Source organism: Anolis sagrei, chromosome 2 (assembly GCF_037176765.1).
Source record: "Anolis sagrei isolate rAnoSag1 chromosome 2, rAnoSag1.mat, whole genome shotgun sequence".
Classification (NCBI taxonomy): Eukaryota; Metazoa; Chordata; class Lepidosauria; order Squamata; family Dactyloidae; genus Anolis; species Anolis sagrei.
In genome coordinates, this window is record NC_090022.1 from 118,309,514 (window position 1) to 118,327,971 (window position 18,458).

At 38.7% G+C, this 18,458-nt stretch overlaps 1 protein-coding gene across 3 annotated transcripts in view; it reads left to right on the forward strand.

The window, feature by feature from the left end:
• UNK (unk zinc finger) overlaps window positions 1-18,458 on the forward strand; it is a 61,427-nt gene that overhangs the window by 24,860 nt on the left and 18,109 nt on the right. For all 3 annotated transcript variants that reach the window (XM_060764659.2, XM_060764657.2, XM_060764658.2), the window contains exons 2-11: window positions 5,884-6,093; window positions 6,529-6,705; window positions 8,007-8,137; window positions 8,268-8,403; window positions 10,056-10,173; window positions 11,468-11,552; window positions 13,825-13,967; window positions 14,935-14,982; window positions 16,266-16,466; window positions 18,310-18,378. In XM_060764659.2, the coding sequence (XP_060620642.2) occupies window positions 5,884-6,093; window positions 6,529-6,705; window positions 8,007-8,137; window positions 8,268-8,403; window positions 10,056-10,173; window positions 11,468-11,552; window positions 13,825-13,967; window positions 14,935-14,982; window positions 16,266-16,466; window positions 18,310-18,378 (1,318 nt within the window). The remainder of the gene's footprint in view (window positions 1-5,883; window positions 6,094-6,528; window positions 6,706-8,006; window positions 8,138-8,267; window positions 8,404-10,055; window positions 10,174-11,467; window positions 11,553-13,824; window positions 13,968-14,934; window positions 14,983-16,265; window positions 16,467-18,309; window positions 18,379-18,458) is intronic.

The following is an 18,458-nucleotide window of genomic DNA, read 5'->3' on the forward strand; positions in this document are numbered from 1 at the left end:
CCTTCCAAAAGTCAGTTTCATATTGTGGGGACTTCAACTACAGTATATTACTGTTAAAGTATTCAATAAAAGCATGATTTTATTTATTTAATTGCTTCATTTGTATCCACTATTTTCCCAATATTGGCACTTAGGGGGCTAATAACAAAATTGACACAATACAAATTAAAAACAAAGCAAATGCATGAATACAAAAATTATAAAAATTAAATATTTGTGTCAAGCATAAAAATTAAAATACAAGAGAAATGCAATCTCACAACTTTTTTACACCTTGAATTGAGTAAATTTCTTTGCTGCATGAAATCAGGGGTATAAAAGAAAAGGTTCTTCAGGGAAGGGTGCAGGGGGCAATATATGTATCCATGGTTCCCAACATCAACAGTGACAGGCATGTAGCTGTAGGCCGAAATTCTCAGGGTGGTCCGCGAGAAGGCCTTACTGGTACATTATTTAAACTGTTACATTTATTCATATCATGATCTGATCACCATGCTCAATATATCCCATATGCATGGGGGTATTGGGATAACGATACAAAAGGTTTGCATGGGTAGATCCTCAGCCCAGCCCCCCCCCCCCCCCGAATCAAACTTAGCCCCTCTCCCCAAATCAAAATCCTGGCTACGGGCCTGAACAGTGAGTTATAAGGAATGGATTATCCACATCTTTAAGTGTTAATTTGCAATTTTAGAAAAGATAAAATTGAACTCTCTTGAACCTGATTTGACCCACTTGGCAGTCCGTGTTTCCACAATAAGCTCAATGAACTGACTTAATTGCAATGCATAAAAATAAAGTTAGATGTCAGGTATTTCTAATCCCCCCCTCTCTAGAGTCATTGTATTGGTAAAATCTGGACCTTTTCTTGCTGGATATGAATTCATTAAACATTTTTACTATATTTTAAATTTGGAAAGGGGTGCTTTTAGGTATAGTTTGGAAATAGAAATACAAGTAGGGGCTAAGGAATATATGTACTTTGGGTATTTTCCAAATATGGAAAGCTTCAAATTCTGCCATGACTGGATTTTGGCCCTCATCCACTTAGTGATGGGATTGTAGTTTGTAATATTTAGATAAAGATAAAGAAATCCAGATGGTTGTAGCTTAAGCCACTTAGACCTTCCTAATGTGTCTCTTGTAGGGATGGAACTATTAAAAACAGGATAATGGGTTTTGGAAATTGATGTTGTGTCCCAAAAGCACAAAAAGTATTTAGCAACCATCTTAGCTATACAAAGGATTCATCTGGGTTCTGTAAAAAAAAAATCAGAATATCATCTACATGTTTGAAGCTATTGATGCGAGGACCCAAAATTTTCAGATTGGATTGAATTAACTAAAGATTCAATAGTCAATGCCAAAAGGAGTGGCAATAATAAAAAGCCCATCTTTGCACTTGTTTGAAGATGGCTAGGGGCCAAGTCTATTTTATTAACTAGCATAATTGCCTATGAGTATTTGTATAAATATGTCATTATGATATTGTGTCCAGATTCATCTCCAGAAGCACTCCAAAAGGAAACCATCACTCCCTCCTGACATACTCCTTCAGTGCTTCTAAAAAAGAGTGATACCGCTGGATTATTTGACTGGGAGGAGTGATTTGAACTGTATTTCATTAATTATAAGCTACACTTTTTCCTATATAAACATCTCTAAAAGTGGTGTGTGTCTTAGAAATGCTGGTATATATTATGTATTTTTGTTGGTGGTGATAGTACTGAAATTTGTTTGCGTCTTACAATCAATGGTGTCTTACAATTAAATACCATAATGTTTTCTGAGAACTTAATAAACCAAGTGTCTACCCACCATAAAGCACACTTTATCAAGATTTATGTATCCAAAATGAATTCATGATATAAAAGACACCAGGAATTAGTTCTTTACGGAATGACAAGATCCGGACACTCTTTAACTAAAATTGACATGATTTTTGCAACTTGATTTATTAGAGCTATACATCTAAAGGATTTAGCTTGTAGGCTACCTTTTTGAATTTTCTGGGAAAGAATTATTTGTGATGAGTACAAGCTGATCAAAGGGGATCCAAAATGCATGCATTCATAAAATAACTTAAGACCGAGTCAGTTATTATAACATTCCTCTGAAAATCCAATGGGACCAAGGATTTTCTGAGTTTAGCTTATCTACAACCCCTTTGATTTCATTTATTTCTATGAGTTCATTTGGAAGAAAATGATGTGTTTCAGTAAACCACTAGAGATTTCAGAAGCTTATCCATATCTAAATTAGGTGAGGTGTCTGATGTATGTGAATTATGCAGAATTTATGGCATTCCTATATTATTTCCTTGGGTGAAGTTCCTCTAGTTATATGTGAGGGGAAGTCATGGGGAAGCGGGAGCAAGCTTGTTTTCTGCCTCCCTGGAGACTAGGACACAGAACAATGACTTCAAACTACAAGAAAGGAGATTCCACCTGAACATTAGGAAGAACTTCCTAACTGTGAGAGCTGCTTAGCAGTAGAACTCTCTGCCCCCGAGTGTGGTGGAAGCTTCTTCATTGGAGGCTTTTAAGCAGAGGCTGGATGGCTATCTGTTGGGGTGCTTTGAATGCAGTTTTCCTGCTTCTTGGCAGGGGTTGGACAGGATGGCCCACAAGGTCTCTTCCAGTTCATTGACTCTATTGTGAAGCAACCAATTTCTTTTCTATACTGCTCTTTAACTGACTTCTCAAGGAGATAGGAGTTTCTATTATATTTTATACTAGCTTGGGTACCCGGCGCTGCCCGGGTTATTAGAGAAAGTGGGTAATGGTGGTTCTGTATGCCAAGTTTGGTCTTTATTGGTCATTGGATAACGGCTGCATTGTTTTCAGGAAGTGAGTGAAGGAACTTGAAGTCCCATCATCCATGGTCCATCCTCCTCCAAACAGCAGCAGGATATAGAGTGGGTCATGGGGGCTCTGTGTGCCAAGTTTGGTCTTGATCAGTCATTGGATGGGGTTCGCAGAGGTCTCATATTGTGAGTGAAGGTACTGAAAGTCCCATCATCCATGATCAACCCTCCTCCAAAACTACAGCAATATGTAGAGTGGGTCATGGGGGCTCTCTGTGCCAAGTTTGGTCTTGATTGGTCATTAGATGTGGATTGCAGCAATCTTGGGGAGTGGAGCTACTTGAAGTCCCATCATCCATGGTCTGTCCTCCTCGAAAGTGCACCAGGATGTAGAATGGGTTATGGGGGCTCTGTGCCAATTTGGCCTTGATTGGTCATTGGATGAGGGTCGCAGTGGTTTCAGTAAGTGAGTAAAGATACTGCAAGTCCCATCATCCATGGTCCACCCCCTTAGGACTGCATCAGGATGTAGAGTGGGCCATGAGTACTCTGTGTGCCAAGTTTGGGCCTGGTCTGTGATTTGTTGGGGCTACAATGTTCTGTGGGAAGTGAATCGGGTGAAGGTACTGCAAATCCCATCATTAATGGCCCATCCTGCCCTGAACCGCACTGGAAGTCCCATCATCCATCGTCCCTCCTTCTCCAAACAGCATCAGGATGTAGAGTGGGTCAAGGGGGCTCTGTGTGCCAAGTTCTTGATCGGACATTAGATGAGGGTTGCAGCAGTCTTGGGAAGGAAGTGGAGGTACTTGAAGTCCCATCATCCATGGTCTGTCCTCCTTGAAAGTGCACCAGGATGTAGAGTGGGTCATGGGGACTCTGTGTGCCAAGTTTGGTCTTGATCAGTCATTGGCGAGGGTCTCAGTGGTCTCAGGAAGTGAGTGAAGTGACTGCAAGTCCCATCATCCATTGTCAAATTCTTCCAAACCGCACCAGGATGTAGAGTGGGTCATGCCGGCTCTCTGTGTAAATTGTGGTCCTGATCCATCATTGTTGGCAGTTTTAATGGTCTTAGGAAGGGAGTGCAGGTATTGCAAGTCCCATCATCCATGGTTGCAGTAGGATGTCGAATGGGTCTTGCAGGCTCTGTGTGCCAAGTGTAGTCTGTATTGGTAATTGTCTGACTCAGCCCCCTCTGGCCTTTTCCTTTCCTCTCTTAGTCATCTCAGAATCTTGGAATTGAGGCTGGCCAATCAGAGACCATATGCAAATTTCCTTCTCATGTCCCCGTTTCTGCCATGAACTCTTTTCTCCACCAGGGGCTCCTATTGAAGCTGGCCAATCAGAGACCATATGCAAATAGCACCACTGCGGCAGCCAATCAGAATGTTGGAACTTTCAGGCTGGCCAATCAAAACGCTGGCACATACTTCTCCCGTCGCACCGCCACACTTTTGTCCTCCACATACAAACTTTCACCTTTATTATATGTATAGATATGTATATTATAAATTTCATTACAATACTCTGATATAGTGAAGACAGGTCTGATTGCCCCCCTGCTAACTCTGATAATTCTACTCTTTTTTAAAAGGAAAAAGCCAATAATATATTACCATACTACCAGTGTCTTTATATACTTCTGATAAGTGTGTAATTTCATCTACTAAAAATAGCTTATTTACATTTCCCCCATTTTTTCCTCCCTCTTGAATGAAAAGACTGCAGGTAATTGCCTTTAATGTATCCCAAAGCAGGGCCTCTGAAGTGGAGTGGTATTTTCTGATAGATATGGTTTATAGTGCCTTCTATATGCATTTTTAAATTTTCAGCAATCAAGAGCAGGGTTAAATCTCCAAATCCATGTCATTTGTCCAAACTGCTGAGTTAAGATGACAATCAGAATATAAGATAGTCTCTGTGGATACATTCATTATGTTTCTTAGTAGTGGTTTAGATATGAAGAAAAAAAAAACAATTCTGCAATAGGAGTTGTAAATATTGTAGTATGTGTAGTCTATCTTGGACCGGGTGAGTGATTCTCTGCCTCAGTAAAGTTACCTGTAACTTATGTGACTGATAATGGGTAACACTTTGGTCTGTTTTTGGTCAAATGGTGGTATTTTTCTAAATTATAATCCAGGAACTCATTTTTGTATATTCTTCCATTACAATTTCCTTCACTGAACTGTATTTTAGAGTCTGTAGAAATGATTACATTATCTTTCTTTGATTAGTGTTTGGAGAAGAAAATGTACAGAAAGTACTTTGCCTGCCAAGGTACCTTGTAAAATTAAAAATTACTCTGCTAGGTCCCTCACTTATCTTTTCTACTTGAAAAGTACAACCCTTCTAGCTTTCTTTGAATTACCTGCTATACACTGAGCATTGAACATTAATCTAGGGAATATAGTATTTGTTGATTTCCTATGAGTTTCCTGCAAAAAGCAACCTGTATGTCCAGAGCTTTGTGGATTTAGCTATTCGTATTAAAGTGGTTGCAATCGTATTATTATTTTTATAAGGAATAACCGGTTTAAAGGGGAAACCCCACTTGTATTTTACCGCAACTTGTTGAAGCAGTAGTGTGAATGATTTGGGATTTTGTCATTTTTTCAAAGTCTTAGGTGAGAAATCTTGACATGTTTGAATTGTCTAGTCCTCAATCTTGGCCTGGAGGTATTTGGTTGTCTGCTTCAGTCATTGGATCTTGCCGTTTTGTGAAGAGTTCTGTTGAAATACAGTCCTTTTGAAGATTCTTGTCAAGGTTGTCCTATAGCTTCTTGAAGAACTCTGGGAAAAACAGACCTGCTGGCATTGCTGGCAGCTGAATCTCATAGAAGTTTTTAGAATGGAGAAGCAGAAAAAGCAAATGGAGTGGGGGAATGGAGAGATCCTAGTGGGTGGACAGCTACCTGCACAGTATTTACTCACATGGTATGTACAGCCACACTTGTGTATCTTAATAATTATGATGGAGAGGTTTGAAGCACAGGGTGCGTAACTCAGTATCTCCCTTTGGAGGCCCTATTTAGATGATCAGCTGTGGTTCAGGCCAATGCCTTCTTTCTCCACAGATACCTGAAGGAATTTCGTACAGAACAGTGTCCACTGTTTGTTCAACACAAGTGTACTCAGCATAGGCCCTACACTTGCTTCCACTGGCACTTTGTCAATCAACGTCGTCGTCGGTCTATCCGCCGTCGGGATGGCACCTTTAACTACAGCCCTGACATTTACTGCACCAAATATGACGAGACCACAGGGATCTGTCCAGAAGGAGATGAGTAAGTTACTCAAGGCTGCATCTTACTTGACCAGATGGAGTGTCCAGCCTGCACTTGCAGAGAGGCGAGAATTCAACAAACCATCTTTTAAAAATCATGCAGAAGAATCTGTGAAGAAATGTGGAAAAACTACAGTAGGAACTTGAACAAAATTTTAATTCCACCATACTTTTATTATCTCTCCCCACCCCTTCTGTAATTCAACGTTTTGTGCTCTGGAGTAATCCTAGAGAAATTAGTGGAGTTTATTTTAAAATAAAAGGCTTGAGGATTGTATCCTCACTTTATTTTACAAATGGAATTATTTTCAAAAGGTAAAATTTGAATTTTAACAGCCTGAGGTTTATGTTAAACTAAAAATAATTTTACTTTGAGTCAAAGTTTCAGCCTTTGAGTTTCTACGAGCTTTCTCTCCCCTCCCCCCTCTCCTTCTAGGTGCCCATTCCTGCATAGAACTACGGGTGATACAGAGAGGCGATATCACCTGCGCTACTACAAAACTGGAATCTGCATCCATGAGACCGACTCGAAAGGAAACTGCACCAAGAATGGCCTCCATTGTGCTTTTGCTCATGGACCCCATGACCTCCGCTCCCCAGTTTATGATATCAGGTTAGTAGAAAAATGAGAAGTTCCTGTTCATGAAATCTTAACTTGCAGAGCTTAAATAGAACTAATCCGCATATGAAATGCTAGTGGATATGCAATGCTCTATCAATCAAAAGGATTGTGTCTCTTCTCCCCCCCCCCCCCCACTCCTCCCCTCACCCCAATTGGAAAAGAAATATCTTTGACATTGTTTTTAAGGGTGCTTCTTGTGCCCTTTTTTCAGTTGAAAGTGACTTTGTAGAACAAAAACTTGTGTGAAGATTGTTACAGTGAATGACTTCAATATAATTCTAGTAATCTTATCAAAAGATTTTCATTGAAGTCTCATAGTGCTTACCAGATGGCTAGGAAAATAATGAACCCATTTCCCTAGCTTTCTATCAAGTGTATCTCTATCACCAATTGATTATGAAAAACCACCTTTCCAGGGTGTTTTTCTTTAAAAAAAAATAAAAGAAGAAGAAATGTGTGACTTTGTCCTTGCTTTCTCAGAACTGGATTATTATATAAGTAACCTGAAAACTTTGGAAGTTAAGGCTAAGCTTTGAAAGTTAGGACCAGTATAGATGTTTGACAACAGGTACTAGTATGAGAACTCTGATCACCAACAAGCATATGTGAAACCACAGGGAGATGACATGATTAGTAAAGGAGATGCTTCCCATATTTCAGTGCTCTTGGTGGGCTTCAAGTTAATACAAATTATATGAAGTTAGAAATCAGCTGTTCTTGTTACATGGAAAAGCATCTTTACAGAAAAAAGGGACATTAAATTAGAGACATTGTGAACAATCACAATTTAAGACTTCAGTTGAAATGTTAAGAAAGGAATTAAGTATTGTATTTGTTGGTGGTTCTATTTATCTAGTGAAGATCATTTTTGTGAAAATGGGAATACTTGATGCGAAATGGTTTAATTGAATTTCTGTTGAATGGGAGTAGTAGTAGTATGTATTCTAGAAACTAGGCTGGGAGGATCTTTAGGGAGTCCAATTAGAATCTTACTCCTCACAGAGTATTGTGTTTCTGTGTGTAGCCGGATGTGTGTTTTGAAGAAGGAATTGATGAAGCAACAGTGGAAAATCAGTTGTATCAATGCATCTTGGCTAAGCAATTAGTTTGTCTTCAGAATGGTGGGAGGGCAGGGCTCTCATGTGATTCTTGAATCTCTTAAAGGGTGGTTGTCATTTTTTTTTGTAATGTGTGGGAATTCCTGCAATTGTGGCAGTTCCTATCTAGTAGACACATCTCCTTCTCTGAATCTTCTCTGTCTGCCTTTTGTTCATATAACTCTGTTCCCTAAGGGAGCTTCAGGCCATGGAAGCTTTGCAGAATGGCCAGACTACATCAGAGGGTGGCATAGAGGGTCAGTCTGCAGTTGCCGCTAGCCATGCTATGATAGAGAAAATACTGAGTGAAGAGCCAAGGTGGCAAGGTGAGTTGTGTAGGATCTTAAATGGGTGTCCATTGTTCTTGGACTGCCCATTCCTCTTCAATCTGGGGTCTTCATTTAGGAAGCAATATTGCTGTCTTCTTGCATTAAGAGGTCACATTTGTCTTCGCAGACACAACGTACGTTTTGGGAAACTATAAAACAGAACAATGTAAGAAGCCCCCACGTCTCTGTCGCCAAGGTTATGCCTGCCCTTATTATCATAATAGCAAAGATAGAAGACGAAGCCCTAGGAAACATAAGTACAGGTACAGTACTTCCAGTCCTGAAGTTAGACCTGACATTATTATTATTATTATTATTATTATTATTATTATGTTTATTATTATGTTTATTTATGCCCGCTTTTTCTCTCCACTCAAAGCGACACAGAACGAAGGGTTTAATTTGAGCAGTAATTTTAATCCAAACTCAAAAAAGTAGGGTATACTACAAATCAACTGGGTTTTAGATGGATCAAATCTGCAAAAGATCCTGCCCTAGGATATGCTTAGGATGAATGCACCATGTGGTGCTTTCCTTTTGTTTAAGACATACATGAAATAGTATAGAGATAAATAAGTAAGGAATGGTTATGTGGCCATCTTTTGTTACAAGTGGGCCTCTACCAATAACATCTTCTAGTTTGTAGTTCTTCATCTATAAATCCAGATAGGCACACTGAAGTCACTTTGGAATTAAATTCTGGGGATTAGTTCAGTCATTTCATGCTTTCAAGTTGATTCCAAAAACCCAGTATTTATTCAGAGGACATTTGCCCTTGTCATCTACTTAGGCTGAGAGAGTGATTTGCCCAAGGTTGTTTGGGTTTAACCATCTTCTGGAATTTTAGTCCAACATTCAAACCCACAACACTATGATGGCTCAGTTACTGTTACCCAAACAATATGATACTGTTATAGTTTTCAGAATAGCAATCACTGGCTTCCACTTAAAAAGTCGCTCCTGACACAGAAAAAAACAAATAAATACAAAAGGTAAAAATTCTCAAAAACTTGATTTTTCATCATGTTTTCCGCTTCTATGTGAGGTTTCTTCTATGGAAATAACAAGGAATACATGCTCTGTTCTGGGAAATGATTTAAACTCCCACTCTCTGACTCAGCTGTATCCTTGAAACCTATTACCCCATTTCTTCAATTCTAAGACGCACTTTCCTCTAAAATAGAATGGATCTTAGAATCACAGGTGCTTTCCTTATATAAAAATAAAACTCTTTTATTGGTATTGAAGTTAGTGTGCATCTTACAATCTATGTATGGCATCTTAGAATTGAAGAAATATGGTAATTCAATCTGAGCTGAAATCATTTACACATAAACTTGGATAATGAAATAAAATCTTTCACATCTTTGGGGAAGGATGTAGATAAGTTCTCAAACTTACTGTGGAAAAAGGAAACTATGGATAATAGGAAACCCTATTGAAATGTATTGTCGAAGGCTTTCATGGCGGAATCACTGTGTTGTAGGTTTTTTCTAGACCATGACCATATAGCCCGAAAAAACCTACAACAACCTATTGAAATAAATGACTTTTTGCTAGAAGTTACCATAGTTACCTTAAAGGAACTATTACATTCTTAGACAACAATTTGTTGGGCTCTCAAATGTCATTCAGTGGTAACTTCCGGCAGAAGTATACCATGAAATCACTTTGAGGATCTAGAAGATTCCTAGAGAGGGCATATTTTGTTAGATGCCAATAGGTGAAACCATGGGCACCAGTCACACAGGTATCTGTATAGCAGAAAGTAATGGTAATACAAGATAAAGAATTTAATGGCAAGAATTTTAGGAAACAGTAGATACCAAGTCCCTTTCCAGGAGAAAGTCTATTGGATGTCACCAAGTAAGACTTTGTCTTCTGATTCTGATCTATTGCCTTGTTGTTTCATCAGATCCTCCCCATGTCCTAGTGTGAAACATGGAGATGAGTGGGGCGATCCTAGTAAGTGTGACAATGGCGATGCATGCCAGTACTGTCACACCCGCACAGAGCAGCAATTTCATCCAGAGGTAAGAGTTGGCATCCTTTCAGGTGTGAGCCTGGCCAGGCATGTAGAGGGATGTTGCGATTGAGGAGCTAGTAAATTGTACTATTTCTCACATTGTAAAGGAAACCAAGATTTAGAATGCTGAAATACTTGAGCTCATGAGCGTTCAGACACTTTTAATATGGGTAGAAAGGGGAGTGCGCTGCTCCAGTCTAAAATGGATTTTGAAGAATTAAAATCTTGACAAAAATGTCCCTGTAGAGCACTGCTTATCAGGCTATCAAATTTCTTCAGTGTGTCAGGAGCATTAAATTCATGTCCATTGGGCTGTCATTCTTGGAAATACTTTAGGAACAGGCAGTCAATAGCTCATGGTCCATCACCGGTCCAGGGACTTTGTCTTTGAATAGAACTACTCTAGGGGGTAGGAGGCATCATGAATTGATAATAATTGTTGATTTTGCTATTGTGTATGATGTGTTTTAATTGTCTATTGTTGTGATAACTTGCACTGTGTAAACCGCATTGAGTCGCCTAATTAGGCTGAAAAACGCGGTATAGAAATAAAGCAAATAAATAAATTAAATAAATAAATAAATAAATAAGAAGGCCATTTTTGTTAAAGGAAGTGGTCATGAGGAGGGAGAGAGTTCTGAGGTCCGGTGAAGGGCATTTATAGCCTTGGTACTCTGGAGATTGCTTGCCCCTGCTATTTGCATGTTTCTGCAAGTAAGTACCATTGAATGTACTTTTGAGTAAACAGAAATGGGATTGTGCTGTTGATCTTCTTGAATGTATTGATGTATTGTTTCCATGGTAATGATGTGAAATCAGATGCTGGAACAGACACATAGACCGAGATCCTATTTAAAGCTGGCAGAATATAAATCTCCACCTGGTACTTACATAGAAGCCTGGGAGAATAATGGCTGCCAGCCATGTGACAGAATGGCAACACTCTCCCTCTAGCGCTCAATCAGTAGCATTTTCGGTTAAAGCAAGAGCTTGCCACACTGCTGTAGAATGAATGAATCAATCAATCAAACACTCCACTTTCATCCCAAAATTGGGATTTATTGCACAAAGTGGTACTTATATGCCTCCTTGCCCAGTGTCCAAAAAAAATGCTTAAGTTTGCATAATTCAATCAGTATAATCCATCAGGAGGACTCTTAACTGTACAGTTAAAGCTTAACTGGAGGAACATCACATGGTGAATTTCCTGATGTAATTCTCTCTATTTAAAAGCATGTAACAGATGACTAAATCTGGTCGGTTCCCTTTTGACATAGTCTACTGTTTGTTTTATTTTCCAGATTTACAAATCAACAAAATGTAATGACATGCAACAGTCTGGCAGCTGTCCCCGAGGACCTTTCTGTGCCTTTGCACACGTAGAACGTATGTAGGCTTTTCTATAACAGTAAAGTCTTGGCAGTGGGTTCAGAATGGAAGTGTTAGATTTATAATTTAATTTGAGTTTATCTAATGTGCTTTTACCTAATCAAATGTACTGCAAGTACATTAATCTTGCAGTGTTTTCCCTTCTTTGAATTTCATCAATCAAAACAAAATATACAAAATGCATATTTTGAGTGGGACATACAAGGGAAAATAGCATAAAAATGAGCATGAGACTGTAAATCCAAGCAGTGGACGAAAAGACCAAACTGAAATGGACAGATGCATGCATCCCTCTATTTGAGTGTCATTTGCTTGTTGGATCAAGCAAAAAGCAAACATAAAACAAAACAATTAACTACTGCTTTCCACTCATCCACCCCAAGTCATGGGAAAGCCTCCAAGATAATAGCTAGTACATTTTATTTTACATAAAGTGACCATAACTTTTTAAAGCCTTCTTTAACCACCAAATGGTATTTTCTCTGAGTGTACTTTGTCAAAGCAGAAGTGACATCCAGTGGCTAGTTAAGGAATTGTCAGTGTTTTGGTGCAGATAATTTACATTTGCACCCAAGCTTTCTCCTGTAGTATTTGCCTTGATATTCTTTCAGCACTGAAACCAAGACAAGATAGGAACAAAACCCTATATGTCGTTTTCAACAAAAAGTCTTAGAGAATCACTCCTGCCTAAAGAAAAACATTTTTGATAAATGTTCTTGAAATAGCAGAGTAATGCTATGGAGAAGCAGATGTCTTTTAGAGGGGCAATAAATATTTTTCTAAGGTATTTAGCCTATCTAGAATTGTATACTTCTTTGTTGTGAGAAAACGTATCCAGCCTGTGTATTTTGGGGGGCCATTTTTCTCCATGGCTACAAAAGTTCTGGAAATGTTGCTTTTCAATTTTGCTTGTAGGTACAGGCTGATGTACCATCAATATACAGACAGTGCTCAGAGTTACTTGTTTTCTTCCACACATCAAGATGTGGACTCTTGATCCAGTATCCAAAAGTGATTTTTGGTTGGATGAGGGGGTGAGGAAACTGATTCTTAATCCAGGCAAGATGGCAGATCATAAAACCAACAACTGTGGATTGGTTTACTTTCTGTCAGTCACTTTTAGGAAAATAATAAAAGAACACCTGATTTTGTCTGGTTCTTTCCAATTGCCTATTATAGAGCAGGGATGGGAAACATGCAGCCTGCCTTATGCTCTTGGGTTACATGTCCCTGTAGCCATAGTCTGCATCACCAATTACGAGGATTACTGGCAGTTCAGGTTCAACAATATATGGATATCTTCACAATCCCAATCTCATTATCAGTTTGTTCTCAGGTTTTTGCTGCAGTTTTTGATTTTACAGATGTTTGGGCTGGATGCTTTTTTAAAAAAAATTCCCATTGTTTAAGGAGACAATGGCAATTTTCCAGCTGTTCCTTTCCAAAAGACTGGTGAGTAAACAGAACTCACAGTTTTGAAAACTGGAGTGAGGGGGGTAAAAAGAAGGGGAGACCTGTTTCCTTGCTCAGTGACTTTCTACAAGCATCTTGTTCATTTTTGCTGGAAAGGTAGGATGTGGCTGATATGTCAATCAGTGGTATTGGTCTTTGGCTCTCCAGTGTTTTTGAATGTCATCCCCCAGAAGTATTCACCACTAGCCTTTCTGTCAGGCTTTCAGGAGCTAAAGTCCAAAACATCTGGAGAGGTAAAGCTTAGGTGTGTATGTGCAGTTAAAACAGTGGTTCGCAACCTGTGGGTCCCCAGATGTTTTGACCTTCAACTCTCAGAAATCCTAACAGCTAGTAAACTGGCGGAGATTTGTGGGAGTTGTAGGCCAAAACACCCGGGGATCCACAGATTGAGAACCACTGAGTTAGAAAAAAAAATAAATTACAAGTTGTGTCTGAGTGAATGTGTTTTAGAAACAGAATGCTAGTTAATCATTAACAAGCTGTTCCCAGAAACAATTGTGAAATGTTAGAGATGGCCATCCTCATTAAAGCCACTCTTAGGGATGCATGGTTCTGTATGCCATTTCTTATGAATTCCCTTACCGGAAAAACCAAGAGGTATTGTGTAGACTCTCAATTGGTCTTATGGTGACTTCTTTTTACATGTATGCCTATTTGTAGATGGCTACAAATTAGGGATATGCAGCAGTGAGATTTGTGTTCTAGATGTGTGCAGCTTCTGCTCTCATCTAAGTTGTGCAATCCATTTGTCTGGATGCTGAATTTCTTTTTATCTTCTTTTTTGTATCATTTACAGAACCTCCACTTAGTGAAGAATTACAACCAACGTCAGCTGTTTCTAGCCCAACACAAACTGGCCCTGTAATGTATATGCCCTCTGCAGCAGGTGATTCTGTTCCTGTCAGCCCTTCTAGTCCACAAGCTCCTGACCTTAGCAATGTACGTAGAGCTGTTACAAAGGTCTTGATCTCCACATTTTGCCAGTGCACAGTATACACACCTCTCTAAATATAGATATTTTTAGAGTAACCTAACTAAAAGACTTACGTTTAGGTGACCTCTTTGTATATTTTTCCCTAAAGGCAGTGTGAGGGAATGTAAAAATTGGGTTTCCATCTGTTCCCTCAGATTTTTGAGGGAGAATAATGGTACAGACTTAAATCACAGTTGCAAGTTTTAAACTGGATTAAACAAGCTGAACTGCTTTAAACTGACTTAAAATCATTTCCAAACTGTCATATGGCTTTTGTCTGAAAATGTAAAATTGATGTGATACTTTCTTCTTAGAATCTGTGTCATTTGGGAAATGTTCTTTAGTCAAACCCTTGCAAATTCTTGCCATACTTTTTTCTTTTCTTTTCTCTTTCTGGGATAAGCTGTTCTTAGAACAATGGAAAAGTGTCGTCTCTACTGAGAATGTTGTACTCTGTTGTTTTAGATTCAATCTGACACATCTGTTTGTAAATAATTGCAATTTAACTACTCCCCAAATAAATCTTGATTGCTTATGTTTTTGTAACATTTGGCCTGGTATCATGCCTTCTGTTTTCTTGTTTGTGCTAGTAATAAGCTCTAATTGTTCCATAGTAGTCTTACATGTTCCTAGTGAATTATATCAAGCTATATTTTAAAATCAGACTTTCTGCTACCTAGTGGAAAGCTCTAGCTTTTTACCTTTTGCTTTTTGGTGAGTAAATTGTAATACTTGGGTGCATTTCAGGAACCTATGATTCCTGCACCATACTGAAATACACATTTGCCTACACTTTCACCACTCTTGTGGACTCTATGTACCCCACAAGCACATTTCAGTTAACTAATTGATTTTAGTTAGGAGCTAAATACACTGTTGGAATAAATAGCACATGTCTCTTAGCTTATATTTGGTTTTGTCATTGCACTATAGGTATGGAATAAACCAGGAACTCTTCCAACTAGCCCAACGTCTACTACAGTAAGTATCTTCTCTCACTGCAGGGAAGGAGAGGGCATTACATATCCTATGTTGGTTGACTGAAAAGTTTTCTTGTAGCATTCTGCCATCAATTAGTCTTATTTGATGCAGCCCCATAGGTGTCGTTCAGCAGTACCCCACATATGGGTAGGATTGGTACCCACAGTTTTATTTGCTTGCATCTGACAAAATACATTTGCTAGGCATTTCATAGGTCCAACAGCAATACTCTATGCTAGGCCTGCTCCACCTGTGGCCCTCCAAGTGTGTGGGGCTCTTAACTCGCAGAAGCCTTAAATAGCTTGTCCAGTGGTCAGTAATTCTGGGAACTGGTGTCCAAAACACCTGGAGACCTGAGGTTGTGCAAGCAAGCTTCCACTAGAAGTCATTCAGTCACCATTATCTGCATTTTTTCATTAAACATGGTAAGTACAGGTGCTTATTCCTCACGGATAACCCATTGGGGCAGGAGGAGTACTGTATTTCAAAGAGCAATCATTAAAGAGGAGAGGATTCAAGGGGAAAACTGAAAAAATCAGGAAAAGACTAATTTCATTCTTCAGGGTTTTTTAAAATCAAGGTTGTTTTAATTATAAACGAACAAACTGGAAAACTTGCTTTTTTATGGCTTTGAAATTTCTTGTAATCTCAGTTATACATGCACAGAGCATGGTCTTGAGCATAGAACTTCTTAAGATTTGATCTTTCCTTTTCAAAAGAATGGAGGGAAAGATGCAGAGGATCCATGTTAACAAATCTACAGGTAGAGATTTGGTTCAGCCACAAGTTTTTCCCCAACACATACTGTTTCCTGAAACGGAAATTAGCTACACATTTTGATACATGTTCCTCAAGTATGAGAACTATAAACAATTTATAAAATTGAAACATAGAGTTTGGCTATTCTGAGGATCAATTAGATCTCTTACTAGAAATCCACACCGGGATTTTGGTGACAGTGGCACTTTCTAAATCTCACACAAGGGACCACTAAGAACTTTGTTCAGTCATGATAACTGTAGGATGTGGCAAGAAGGTGTGCTGTCAGTAGGTTCAGGATACTGTTGCTCTAGTGCTGTATTGACTTTTCTGAAATAGAGCAAGAATGCCTTAAATGAAACCTGAAGTGATTCTTTGTTCTCAGCTAACGTAGTTGAGTGGAAGTTTCTCCAGTGAAGGCCTTCTGCAGTAGCACAGATAGAACGTTATAGCATTATGAATCAGTAATTGTACATGTAAGCCCTTTTGCGGTGTGACCTGTATTGCTTCCCCTCTTTTGTTAGATTCTCTGTAGAAATAGCACTCTTGGAAGCCCGTCTAATATATGTGGGTCTCCTCCTGGTGCCATTGGAAAACCCCATAGTTTAGAAAGCATTGGCTTTCCATCGGATCCCGTAACTGCAGCCAGCAGCTACAAGAAGGCACCTGGATTTGAACGAGAAGACCTGGTTGGAGCAGATTACCTAAAAAGTTTCAAATGCCAGGTATGAGGAAAATATTGGAAAGAGGCAACCAAGTGTTCTTGACTTCTTATTGGGTTTTGAACAATTACAAATATCTGAAGTCTCCATTACTGTATGATGACTGCTTTGACTCCTACTCAGAAGTGTTGCCACTTCTGAAAAGAAGACAAAATGCTGAGGGTTGTATATTTCTTTTGATAGAAAGCTGGGTAATTTGAAGACTTTATTTTGTCATCATATTTTATTGGACTCCTGCATGCACTGGATAGACACTAAGGCAGGGATCCTCAACTTTTTTATGCCAAGGGACGGTTCACGGTTCCTCAGACTGTTGGGAGGCCAAACTATGGTTGGAAAAAATACAAACAAATTCCTAGGCATACTGTACATATCTTATTTGTCATGCAAAAAAAATGAAAAAAGAATACAGTATCTAAAATGAACAATTTTAACCAACACAAACTTACCAGTATTTCAATGGGAAGTGCTTTTGACTTATGAGATAGTCAAGTTGTTCTGTGCCTTCAAGTCGTTTCAGACTTAGAGTAACCTTAAGTCTAAAACAGGGGTCCTCGAACTAAGGCCCAAGGGCCGGATAAGGCCCTCCAAGGTCATTTACCCGGCCTTCACTCTGGATCAACCTAAGTCTGAAATGACTTGAAAACACACAAAAACAAGAACAATCCTATCTCATCAGTCAAAAGCAGGCCTACACTTCCCATTAAAATACTAATAAGTTTATATTTGTTGAAATTGTTCTTCATTTTAATTATCGTATTGTTTTTAAGTGTTTTTTGCACTACAAATAAGATATGTGCAGTGTGCATAGGAATTCATTCATGCTTTTTTTCAAATTATAATTCGGCCCTCCAACAGTTTGAGGGACTGTGACCTGGCCCTCTGTTTAAAAAGTTTGAGGACCCCTGGTCTAAAATTTAGGGCGGGAGCCGGGTAAATGACCTTGAAGGCTGCTTCCGGCCCACAGGTCTAAAGCATTCTTACAAAATTACATTGGAAGCCAGCACTTTTATTCAAAATTAGGGGTGCTGGGGGGAGGGAGAAATAAGAGTAACATTGAGTGAAGAGGGCTTGAAGGAGAAAAAGAGATATGTATTTAAGGATTTTATTTTTAAATTCAATGTTAATTAAGTAAACAAGTGCCACAGTACCATAAGATGGTATAAAGTTTTATCATGTCATCACAAGCCTTTAATTACGACCTTGCAGTAACATGAAAGCATACCTTCAAATACTGACTTTGTATGTATAGTCTCTCTTCAGTAATTGTAAATCGGTTTAGGCTTGTATGTAGTCAAATACAAACTGTTGCTACAGAATGTCCCGCAGTAGATGAATAATGGTAATCCAGCAGTTCCAAGTCACATCATGTAAAGAAATATGCAGTAAAAGGAGATCATTTCACCTTTGTTTTTGTAAATTTCTAGGTTTTCCATATTTAGACATAGATCAGATTTTTTCCAGACCATTTTCATTCCTAAACCCATTACATGAAGAGTATAAAATGTAGTATTTAGTTTATCTACTTTATTTTTTTATAACATCTTTCTCCTGATATGGGGACTCAAGGTGTTATATTGCATTTGATTACTTAGAAATAAGATTACTGTATAGGTGGCCTTTGTCATCCATATTAATTACACTGGAAATATTTCTTGCTCTTTGCTTTTTCTTCCTTTCTGTCTATCTTTTTTGGTTTAGTACTCTTCTTTCTCAGTTTATGGATTTGAATCATATTGAGGGCAGTAAAATAGCAAAGGTTTTTCAAGAATCTCGTGGCTTTGTCAGAAACTAGCAGCCATTTCAAAGTGATCTCTCATGTGTTGCTATCTTCCATTTACTGCAGCAGGCCAAGATAAAATCCCATTCCTTGGAACACAGAACTCAAGAGCAACCTCTATTACAACCCAAACAGGTATGTTGCTCCAAAGGGATTGTAGTCCGTTTCTTAATGTTTCAGTGCAAGCTTTTCTGTGGATTCCCCTTGGATCTGTG